Source organism: Pithys albifrons, chromosome 13, assembly GCF_047495875.1.
Source record: "Pithys albifrons albifrons isolate INPA30051 chromosome 13, PitAlb_v1, whole genome shotgun sequence".
Classification (NCBI taxonomy): Eukaryota; Metazoa; Chordata; class Aves; order Passeriformes; family Thamnophilidae; genus Pithys; species Pithys albifrons.
In genome coordinates this window covers 21561491-21573582 of record NC_092470.1, presented here as the reverse complement: position 1 = coordinate 21573582, position 12092 = coordinate 21561491, and the positions used below count along the sequence as shown (strand labels likewise).

Here is a 12092-nt window from a genome sequence, read left to right as displayed (position 1 = left end):
GGCACCTGTGCCAGGGCCTGCCCACCCTCCCAGCCAAGGATTCCTTCCCAATATCCCACCTAACCCTGCCCTCTGGCAGTGGCAAGCTTTATTCATGTCTAGAACAAACCCCAGGGGTCAAGCTGGGGGACAGCACCCAGCAAGGACCAAGGCATCATGCAGGACATGTGCAAGCCTCCCCTGACCCCCTGAATGGCCCCAAGGACCCCTGGCCTTGTCCCAAACCCAGATGAAGAAATCTGTCACCAAGCAGAAGTCACAGCCAGTTAAAGCCCTGTGGGCTCAAGGAGTCGCTGCCAACAAGTGGTGACAGGCTGGAGAATCATTCCCTGCAGGTTTGGGGGTTTATATCAACGTGCAAATGGGAGTGATGCCAATCTGTGAACACTCAGGGAATAAATGCTGGGGGGAAATAGAAAGGACAGCACTGACAAGGGTCACAAAAGGGAAAAGCCCATTCAGGATGAGGAGAAGAACCTTAAAATTGAGGAAGAGCCATGAATGCTGAAATTTCAATGGATCTCAGTCCAAGAGGCTGGATTCAGATGCAACCCCTGTGGCATGAGGGTCATAGAATTCCTGTATGGATGGAGGATGGACTGGCACAGTGAGGGACACTCCCAATATCCACCACACCTCCCTTGCCCTGGCCCCATCCCACTCCAGCCCCAGCCCTCCCCTCTGCTCCTGCGTTTCTGTTGCTCTCACATCTCTTCTTTTCCAATGGTCCCAGGAGCTCCAGGTATTCAGGTCCAAAAAACACTCTGTTCTCATTCCATATTTCCTTTGGAAAGCCATTCTTAGTTGCAAGCCAGAAATATTAGTCAGCAAACTATACAGTGCAAGCCTAATGAGAACTAAATCGATTCATGAAAAGTACCTGCTCAGCACGTTTATTATCTGTTTTTCAAATATAACTCTATTGGACTCCAGCTTTCCTCCTCAGTCTCAATATACTGTCCATTCCATGACCTAAATGTATAAGGCATAGTTGCAATTCCAATGAACCATCTGATCTATATATTCCTAAAGCCTCTCCCCAGCTCCAGAATGGCTGACTCAATTTTTGTCTTTCTTTATTAAAGAAGACTCCCCCATAGGCAGCTGGATGGACGTTTCCCTCGGGATCCCATCCTGTGTGCCAGAGTAAAAGCCAACAGGATCTGAAAAAGCCACTATGAGCCCTCTGAAAAATGCAAGCCCCTCATCAATATGACAGATATGCCACTGTAATTAAAGTCTTTGGTAACAGACAATACACAGCCAAAATATTCTATTTCTGCTGCAGCGTTCACCAAACCCTGATGTCCCACATGAATGAGCTGAGGGCTCTCTGGCCATGGAAGGTGCTGTTAATTATCATTTAGAAAAGCACCTCACCTGTCTGGTGAGATGCCGGTACCTGGCAGGGACTGACCCGCCTTTGTTCCCTCCTCCCACAACACCCTGACCCACCCACAGGATTCCTCCCTGCTCAGGAGTCCAGGGCTTGGGCTCTTCACTGCCAGATAGGAAAGAGTCAGGCCCATGTAAACCTCGGGTTTCCAGTGAGCTGCTCAGGGCAGAGAAAGGGCTCTCCCAGGGACGGGCAATGGGACTCGGGGTTTGCTGGGTGCTGGCGGGAGCAGCAGGAGGCTCAAACAGCCAAAGGAAAAGCACGTTCCAATGGCTGTGCTGACATTATCGGGGGCAGCCAGCCCATGGCTCCAAGCCCTGCAGCGCCCACATCTCTCCAGAAGGGATTTCCTAACCCTTCCATTCCCCCAGCACAAAGTACATCCTGCAGAACCAGCAGGTTTTCAGTCTGTTTCCTCGTCCACAGAGGAGCAGTTTCCATTTACATCAACTTTTTCTGGCCAGGACCAGAAACTGGACAATCTGGGAGAACAAACACCCCTGGTTTCCATCAGGAGAACCGGGCTCAGCCACCAGTGGCCGCTCGGAGCTGATCCGTGTCCTGAGCCCCAGCTCTGCCCTGCCCGGGGGTTACATAACCGGGCGCGGGCGGTGGGGGCGCAGCCCTGACGGGATCGGCAGCGACAGCCGCTGACTGCGCTGAGCAAAATCACGTTTCCCTGGATTTTACCCCCATGGCCCTCACACATAACAAGCTGGAGGAAACACGACAGCAGTTTGCATTCTGGGTGTGCAAAATGAACCACACTCCTCACCAAATTCCCCTTGCCATGCCACTCCTGGGGATGAAGACAATGGCACCAGGGGGGCTGATGAGCCCAGACAGGAACTGCCAAAATGTAACGAAGGGCAGAGCAGGGCCAGCAGCTTTAAAACAACAATGTAGGGAGGAACAAAGCACCCACCTGCTTCCCAGGATCCTGCAGGATCACACCTTGCAGTTACAGAAATCCCAGTTTTGCTTGGTAAAAAACCAGAGCTTTTCTCTGCCAGCACCTGAAGCACATTCAAACACCTGGCCCTGCCCTTCCTGGGCAAACATCAGACTCTCAGGAGCAGACAGAATTACTGAACCTCAGAATGGTTTGGCTTGGAAGGGGCCTTAAAGCCCATCTCATCCCACCCCTGCCATGGGCGGGGACACCTTCTGATATCCCAGATTGCTCCAAGCCCTTTCCAACCTGGCCTTGGATGCTTCCAGGGATGGGGCAGCCACAGCTTCTCTGGGCACCTGTGCCAGGGCCTGCCCACCCTCACAGGGAAGAATTCCTTCCCAATATCCCATCTAACCTGCCCTCTGGAAGGAAACACATTTCTTTTCTGGAGAGGAAGGAGCTGGTCTCCAGGACTTGGGCCAAAGAGCTGCTGGATCTCCTGCCAGTGCTGCTCCCTGTGCTTCTGCCCCAGTACCCCGACACAGACCTCACAGGCAAACACACTGCTTGGGTGACACCTTGAAAGAGAGTTCATTTCACTTTTAATTTTTTATTTTTATTTTCTAGAAGCATCAGTGTTTCAGATGCTGCTGGAGCACAGCTCAGTGAGCTGGCGGTGACACAGCACTGGGGACCTTCTCTCTGCCATTCCAGCCACTCATCCCAGCACAACAACAAAAAGCTTTCGTGTCTGTGAGTCCCAGTGAAGATGTTCCCACATGGAACCAGCTCATGTACCCTGCCCTGCTGCCCTTCACGCTCCTCTTCCTCACCAAGCAAAGAAGCTCTGGCAGCCACAGGGCTCCTGCAGGGAGCTGCAACCTTGGGCCAGGCTGCTCCATCCTCCAGGCTGCTCCATCCTCCGGGCTGCTCCATCCTCTGGGCTGCTCCATCCTCTGAGCTGCTTCATCCTCTGGGCTGCTCCATCCTCTGGGCTGCTCCATCCTCTGAGCTGCTCCATCCTCCAGCCTGCTCCATCCTCTGGGCTGCTCCATCCTCTGGGCTGCTCCATCCTCTGAGCTGCTCCCACGTGGAACCTGCCCTGGCTCCAGAAATGGTCCAGGTGTGGATTCCTTCCTATGGTGACTGAGGACAGTGGGCTTGCCTTTCTCCTGGGCATGGGCAGCAGCTGCCAGAGCTCTGCTGGCATGGGCTGGGGCACAAGGAAAACATCTCTTGGCATGGTGAAGGTGCCACAAAAAAATTGAGTAGATTTTAGACAATCATGAAGTGACACAGTGGCTTTAATGCCGATGGAAACACTAGAGGAGAAACCACAAATCAGGACACAATTTCTTGAGTTCTGAACCTTCTAATAGGTTTGTAGGAACAACCAAAACATAAGTAAATGCAAATCCTGCCAGAGGATGGGATTTAGTCCCATCCTTTGAGCAATCTGGTTAAGTGGAAGGTGTCCCTGCCCGTGGCAGGGGGTGGAATGAGATGAGCTTTAAAGTCCCTTCCAACCCAAAGCAGTCCATGATTCTATGACTCAGTGATGCTTTCCAACCATCCCCCTGCCCTGGCACAACAAACCCCAGCCCATGTTCACACACATGTTAACCACAATGTCCCTGCACCTGTCCCAACTGCTCCCATCCCCTTTGTGCCATGTGAGAGCCACAGTCTCTGCAGACACTCCCTGAGGATGCGTCGGCCTCGTAGAATTCCAGAAAATCAATAAGAAATTGCTCCCACACTGCTGGGATAATTTACCCTGGAAACATTTCAAAGAAAGGAATTTGACCTGAAACCCTTTTATTTGCAAAAGCAACTCCAAGTTTTCTGTAAGCAAACAGTAATTGGGTTTTCTGACCACAAACAAGTGGCTGATGGCAAAGGCAGGTTCCAGGGCTCTGCCCCAGCCCCGGCCTGCCCCCTCCTCTCCACAGCCCAAACAACCACAGCACTTCTCTCATGGCAAACCCTGCTGGTTCCCAGCCTTCTTCAGGAACACGTGTCATTTCTAACATGTGACAGCAGTGCCTCTGCAAACCAGGAGCGTGGAGATTTTGGAGGGTTTGCTTGGAGCCACAGCCACCCACTGCTGTTTCCATGGGAGCACACGTGTGCTCTGCTCTGTGTGTGGGGCTGGGATTCCTGTCAGTCCCACACAGACCGTGCTCACTGGGGGCAGGGCACAGTCCTACAGGCTCCTGGCAGACTGAGGAGCTGAGGGTGCCACAGGGGTTGGGTTTTACCACTGCCAAATTCCCTCCTGGCAGAGCACAAGAAGAAAATAAGCACATGCCATCCTTGAACATGTAAAGCCATGGGCCCCTCAAGAAGCTGCCCCTGAGACAACAGGGACCCCTTTTCCACTGACCCCCAAATTCACCCAGCACTCTTCAGGCAGTGCTCCAGTGTTCCCAGTGTTCCAGTGTTCCAACCCACGCTTAGGAACCCTTCACACACAGTAAGATGTGACAGGGCAAGGGGAAAAGGTTTTAAACAGAAGGAGTGTCAATTTAGATCACATATAAAGAAGTTTTTTACTCTGAGGGTGTAAAACACTGGCACAGGTTCCCCAGAGGAGCTGTGGCTGCCCCATCCCTGGAAGTGTCCCAGGCCAGGTTGGACAGGGCTTGGAGCAACCTGGGCTGGTGGGAGGTGTCTCTGCCCATGGCAGGGGGTGGAACAGGATGAGCTTTAAGGTCCCTTCCAACTCAAACCACTCCAGGATTCTGTGATGCCACACACCCCAGAGAGAACGCCTGTCCCTGCCTGAGCTGGGAAGGAATTTCCACAGACTGAGGGCACCTCCTGCAGGACCCTGCCCACTACCACAGAGGGCACCTCAGAGATGGTCTTGCTCCCCACACAGTCCTTGTCCACTTCATACATGGCTTCCAGGAGAGGCCAGTGTGAGGTTTCAGTGGCAAAACTGATGTGCCAGGTCAGAGAGGGATCACAGGGGCTTTTGGTGCCTCTGGTCCTGTGTGGGGCAAACTGAAGCATTGTGAGAGTCCTGGCATTGCCAGCACGTGACCAACAATGTCATCCCCATGTCCACAATCCCTCTGGGCTCCCAGAGAGTGACTCAAAAATTAAAAATAAGTGGGCTGCTCACGGCACTTTCAGTATTCCCCAGATACCTCTGAAAAAGCCTCCTGCTGTGCATTACCTAATTCTGACATGACAGAAGGAGCAAATTTCTTCTTGCATGATGCTGTTGTACATGTCTGCCTACAACAGCATCACTCTGTGTGTGCCCAAGTGTGTGGACACCTCTGTATCTGTCTCTCTATTTGTATCTATATTTGTCTTCCACATCATCTACAGGAAAGTGATAAGCAGAGTAGTTCTGTCAGGAAATTGGCTCCTGAGGGGGGAATCGCCGGCGGGTTCGCAGCAGGTAATGCTGTAAAACAGGTATGGAAAGGGAACAGCAAACAGACATTTTGGCTGGTGAAGAAAGAGCAGCACTGGAAATATTTTCCATGGGTTTCCAAAACAATTTGGGGTTTTGCCTCCTGTTGAAATGTGAGTGGTGTGGCTCCAGTTTTTGGTGGACTTTTAGTGGATGTTTTTCTCAGCTGCCTTCTGTATCCTTTATATTTAAAATTATATACTTAGACATAAATTTGAGAGGAAAAGGTGATGAAATGCTCTGCTCTGAATGCTCTTTTGCCTTCAAACTCATTGTGCTTTTCGGGCAGTTTCTGTCTAAGCCCCAAACCCACGAATGTGGAAATGCTGGAGCTGGAGCAAAGCCTCTGCCCTGCACAGCTCACGGAGCCCCAGCTGAGCCAGAACGATGCCCTTCTGCTGCAAATACAGTTTCAAAGCTATAAATGAAACCACGACTTTGAACAGCCAACAGCAGAGCTGGGGTAACGCTTCCAGCAGCCCTGGGAGCAGCAGGCTGGGAGGGGTGACCCAGAGATCTGGGGGGGACTGAACCAGAGACCTTGGGAGGGGTGACCCAGAGGCCTTGGGAGGGTGACACAGACACCTCAGGGGGCACTGACCCAGAGACCTCGGCAGGGACTCTCTCCATCACCACAATGTGCTGGTGCTGCTACAGGGGCTCTGCCAGACCCTCACCAGTGCCAGACCACAAGGCCAGGGGACGGTCAGAGTGCCCAACCCGACACTCTGACCCACAGCCTGGCACCCACAGTCCAGCCTAACATCCCATTTCTGCCAACAGGTGTGGCCCCATCCCTGTCCCAGCACCTGGGCTCCAGCTGTGGGGAGAAGGGGAGGCTGTGGGACAGACAGACAGCACTGCCCAGCACAGACCCTTTGGCTCCTGGAGCTGTGGGAAGCAGAGGGCTCATGGCACACATCACCTGTGCTCCCCTCACATCCCCTGTGCTCCCCTCACACATCCCCTGTGCTCCCCTCACACATCCCCTGTTCTCCCCTCACATCCCCTGTTCTCCCCTCACGTCCCCTGTTCTCCCCTCCATCCCCTGTTCTCCCCTCACATCTCCTGTTCTCCCCTCACGTCCCCTGTGCTCCCCTCACATCCCCTGTGCTCCCCTCACATCCCCTGTGCTCCCCTCACATCTCCTGTGCTCCCCTCACATCCCCTGTGCTCCCCTCACATCTCCTGTGCTCCCCTCACATCCCCTGTGCTCCCCTCACGTCCCCTGTTCTCCCCTCATGTCCCCTGTTCTCCCCTCACATCCCCTGTGCTCCCCTCACATCCCCTGTGCTCCCCTCACACATCCCCTGTTCTCCCCTCCATCCCCTGTTCTCCCCTCACACATCTCCTGTGCTCCCCTCACACATCTCCTGTGCTCCCCTCACACATCCCCTGTGCTCCCCTCCATCCCCTGTGCTCCCCTCACGTCCCCTGTGCTCCCCTCACATCCCCTGTGCTCCCCTCACACATCCCCTGTTCTCCCCTCACACATCCCCTGTTCTCCCCTCACACATCCCCTGTGCTCCCCTCACACATCCCCTGTTCTCCCCTCACACATCCCCTGTGCTCCCCTCCATCCCCTGTGCTCCCCTCCATCCCCTGTGCTCCCCTCACACATCCCCTGTGCTCCCCTCACACATCCCCTGTTCTCCCCTCACACATCCCCTGTTCTCCCCTCACACATCCCCTGTGCTCCCCTCCATCCCCTGTTCTCCCCTCCATCCCCTGTGCTCCCCTCACATCCCCTGTGCTCCCCTCCATCCCCTGTGCTCCCCTCACATCTCCTGTGCTCCCCTCCATCCCCTGTGCTCCCCTCACACATCTCCTGTTCTCCCCTCACACACCCCCTGTGCTCCTCTCACATCCCCTGTGCTCCCCTCACACATCCCCTGTTCTCCCCTCACACATCCCCTGTGCTCCCCTCCATCCCCTGTGCTCCCCTCCATCCCCTGTTCTCCCCTCCATCCCCTGTGCTCCCCTCACATCCCCTGTGCTCCCCTCACATCCCCTGTTCTCCCCTCACATCCCCTGTGCTCCCCTCCATCCCCTGTGCTCCCCTCACATCCCCTGTTCTCCCCTCACATCCCCTGTTCTCCCCTCCATCCCCTGTTCTCCCCTCACATCCCCTGTGCTCCCCTCACATCCCCTGTGCTCCCCTCACATCCCCTGTTCTCCCCTCCATCCCCTGTGCTCCCCTCACATCCCCTGTGCTTCCCTCACATCCCCTGTTCTCCCCTCCATCCCCTGTGCTCCCCTCACGTCCCCTGTTCTCGGGGCTGCAGCGGAGCCGCCCCTGCGCAGGCAGTGCTCTCCTAACCTACTTCCCGGGAAAAGCAATTGGAAACTCTCAGAAGATAAAGAGATAATGAACAAATAACCTTCATGGAGCCAGTGCCGCAAACCCCCAGGTTCCCCTTTGTGCTGCTGCCTGATATTAATGATCCTGTCAAGGCTTCTAAAGAACTTTGTGCTCCATGTGGGAAATGGGGGGTTTGTCCCAGAGCACAGCCAGGAGCTCGTTTTCATTTCTTCCCAATCTTACACAAGAAAGTTCTCACATTTTGCACCTAAGAAACTGTACAATTATTTTCTCACATCTCCAGGTTCCTGTAGTACTACTGGGGGTTGAAACAAAACACCACTGTCTGTTCAGGAAAATGCTTGATGGGTCGAGCAATGGCAAATCATTAATTATTTCGAGCCTTTTATGCCACCACTGACACCACAGTGAAGAATTTAAAACATTTCCTCAGACAAGCAGCTCACTCACAGCAAACCACAGCACAAGGGCACTGCTTGGTGTTCCAGAGCTTGTTTTCTCCGACACACTGTGAGGAGCCTCTCCAGCAATCTGCTCCCTGTTCCTGCTGGAGGCTCAGAGCACGAGGGGTGAAACATAAACACACAGCCAGGCCAGACCCTCACCATGGAGATGAGCAAAGCCCCTTCAGGAACGGCTGCCCCTCTGGCAGCCCCACTGCTCCCTGGGGACCCGTCTCAGGGCAGTGACACCCACCAGTGGGGCCCTCAGCGGTGGGCAGAGTGCTGAGGGATGGAGCAGAAACAGGCACTGCTGCTTCTCTCACCTGATGGACCCCACGCTGCAAACCACCACCTTTACTGCCTTAAAAAGAGCCTCCATGGCCTGTAACCCTGTTAAATACCAGCTGTGCCCAGTCAAGAAGGCCCAACATCTTCATGTTCAGGCAGCTGCTTTCAGCCTCTGAGTCCTGTGAGACCCACAGCCCTGTTCCCTGGAGACAGGGACTGACCCCAGAGCCAGCAGAGATGGAGAGTGGGACAGTGTCATCCCCAAACCAGCAACCTACTGGAATGCACAAAAACCCCACCAACAAAACCGTTCCTGGAGGTGCCAATCCAGCTGCCCTGACCCGCTGCACCCTCTGCCTGCAGCAGCTCCATCCCCCCAACAGCATCAGGGGGAACCCAGGGATGGGCTCCTCGTCTGCTTCGATGGGCTGTTTGGGAGTGAAAAAGAGGGAAAAGAAGAGCAAGGATTCATTCCAGCTCAGACAATGAACTGCTCGCTCAATATGGGAATATTAGCCAAGTAAACCGTGGCTAATCAAATGAAAAAGGCTTTATTTAGAAGCAGAATGCTCAGGTATTAAACAGCAGCACCAGAGCCCTACTCACACACCTTCAGCAAGCACAGCCAGAGGTTGGTTTTGTGACAGGTTTAACCAGGGCCATTATCCAAAACGTAAATAAACCCTCTTAAAATCAGCTCTGCCTCCAAGTGCTGCTTCCTTCTGCCCAGCCACGAAGCCAAATGACACATCAGAAGGGCCACACTTCAGGGAGGGCACACAGCCCATCCACACCCTCCCTGTGCCAGGGCGAGTGGCACGAACACAGGAGCACAGCAGCAAAACCACAGGGCACAAAGTTGCAGGGGCGGCTGCGCTGCCCAGACTGTGCCAGGACCCACAGAGCTGCTGTGCCACCCCGGCTCTGCTCCCGCCAGTTCCTCCAAATTCAGTACAAATAGAAAGGCATAAATCGGGTCCAAGAGGGGCAGAACCAGCCTGGGTGAGGACACACTGTGGATCTTGGCAAGACGTGAGATCTCTGTGCTCATGAGGGAATGACCTTCAAAACTCATTCAGCGCTCGCAGCCTGCGCCGTGACGGCTCCCTCACTTGTGAGACATTACACATTCCTGCTCTGCTCTCCCTAATTTCGCATGGACTATAAATACTTGGCTTGTAAGGCAGCAGGAAAGCAAGAGACAGCAAAGATTGAAGTGGGGTAACCTTGCTTGGGAGGGTAACGGGAGCGAATCCTGCAGCCCGCAGGTCACGCATGCTAAATAGCAGGATTCCCTGCTTACTATGCCGCACAGCAAACACCCACCGGAATGTGGGATCAAGTAGTATCTTCTCTTTAAAAAAAGACATGCAAAATGACGACACCTTGTCAAATTATCTTAAGGGCAGAAAATCCAGATTTTTCTGAACTGTTCTGCCCACACTTTCTCTCCCAAACTAGTTTTCCACTTAATTTGTATTAAAAACAACCTCTGAGAGACGAATTAGTTTAGCTTATACAAAACAAACTGGGCTGCCGTTAGAGCTGTTTACTGGGTCACACTTTATAACCCTGGTGGGGGAGGTGAGGGGGGACCGGCAGCATTCCCACCGTTCTTCAGTGGTATTTGCACAAATCATCCTATTCATCGATTTTAGACTATTTAAGCGAAAATGACGGTGCCTCCCACAGCCTGCAGCAGCCTCGGCAACCGTTCTTTGGCATTATCGCCTAAAGTGCGTTAAATGAAAGGAAGTTCCCCCCTCCTTGTCATCACAAGACAGGAAGAACTGGGGGTCCCCAAGCTGGGCGGTGGGAGCTGTTGCTGCTGTTGCTATTGACGTGTTTGGTCACCTTTTCCCAAAACTCTGCCCCGAATTTTCCGCCGCCCCCGGGCTGGGCTCAGTCCAGCCGCCTCCAGCAGCACCCCCTGCGTGCGGCTCCGCACAGCTCTCCGCGAGCTCCTTGCAGGGCTGGTGCTGATTGCAGGAAGGAGGCAGAGGAGCAGCCAGCGCCGGGGATGCTCCTCGCAACCCCCGGTCACACGGCCCCGGTACCGGGCGAGTTCCAGCGGAGCCGGGGAGCGCATTTCCCTAATTTTTAGCAATACGACATCCCTCGACATCTGCGCGCTGAGCGATGCCCCGCGCAGCCCCGGCAGCGACTGGACCCCGGGCCGGGAGCGCCGGCCCCGCTCCGTGCTCTGGTCCTGCCCCCGGTGCCGGTGCCGGTCTCGGTCCTGCCCCCGGTGCCGGTGCCGGTCTCGGTCCCGCCCGGTACAGAGGCGCGGGTGGCGGAGGACGCGCGCCCCGTCCCCGCCGCTCCGGACGATTACAAAACCCGAGCGCACATCAGGGCAGAGCCGGGCGGTGATCAGGGAGGCACAGCGGGCACCGGGGCTGCGGCGGGGCCGGGAGGGTCGGTCCCTGCCCCGCAGCACTCCCGTGCATCCCTACCCCGCTGCACGCTCTGTCCATCCCTGCCCCGCAGGATCCCCCGCACTTCACTTCGCATCCGCGTCCTCCCCGCGCTCCGCGCAGCCCCTGCCCCGCTCCGGCCCCGGCTGCGCCCCGGGACCTGCGGGCATCCCGGTGCCGGGGCAGGCGGGCGGGGGCTCAGCCTCCCGAGAGCCGGGGGGCGGCGGGGCCGCCTTTGTTGGCGGCGCGGGGCAGCACCGGGGCCGGCGCTCCGCTCTTTTGTCTGGCGGGGCCGGAGGCAGCGCGGCCGCGGTGCGGGTGCCGCGGAGCTGACCTGGATGGTGCAGGTGTACTCGCTGTCGTCCAGCAGCCGCACGGTGCAGTTGTACTCGCGGTCCAGGTTCCTGCTGCTGCCACTCATCCACCTGCTCAGCATCTTCCCGGGGCGCGGCGGACGCTGGCGGCGGCGCTGGCGGCGGAGCCCCCGCTCACATCCCGCTGCCGGCGCGGTGCGGGGCGGTGCGGGGCGGTGCGGGGCGGTGCGGGAGGTGCGGGGCGGTGCGGAGGTGCGGGAGGTGCGGTGGGCGCGCCCCCCGCCCGGTTCGGCCCGGCCCTGCCCTCGCTGCGGGCGGAGCGGAGCGCGATACCCGTGCCCGGTGCCCGTGCCCGGTGCCCGTGCCGGGCCGCGGCGCTCGGCGCTCGGCGGGCGGGGAGAGGCAGGGCCGGGGGGCGCCCGGCGCCGGCTGCGGGGGCCAATCTCGGCGCGGCGGCGGTGACGGGCTCCGCCGCAAACCAATGCGGCACGGGCGGCGCGGCCCCGCGCGGGAGGGGTGCGGGGGCTCCGCGGGCGCCGAGGGGCGGCGGGGCGGGCGCTGCGGGGGCACCGAGCGCTGCCGGCTC

The 12092-nt window shown here is 56.6% G+C and overlaps 1 protein-coding gene across 1 annotated transcript in view; it reads right to left on the bottom strand.

The window, feature by feature from the left end:
* The window catches only part of FRMD5 (FERM domain containing 5), a 77313-nt gene extending 65473 nt beyond the window's left edge, over positions 1–11840 (bottom strand). Inside the window, exon 1 of the mRNA XM_071568245.1 lies at positions 11527–11840. Coding sequence (XP_071424346.1) covers positions 11527–11628 — 102 coding nt within the window. The 5' untranslated portion in view covers positions 11629–11840. The remainder of the gene's footprint in view (positions 1–11526) is intronic.
* Positions 11841–12092: the final 252 nt, after the last annotated feature.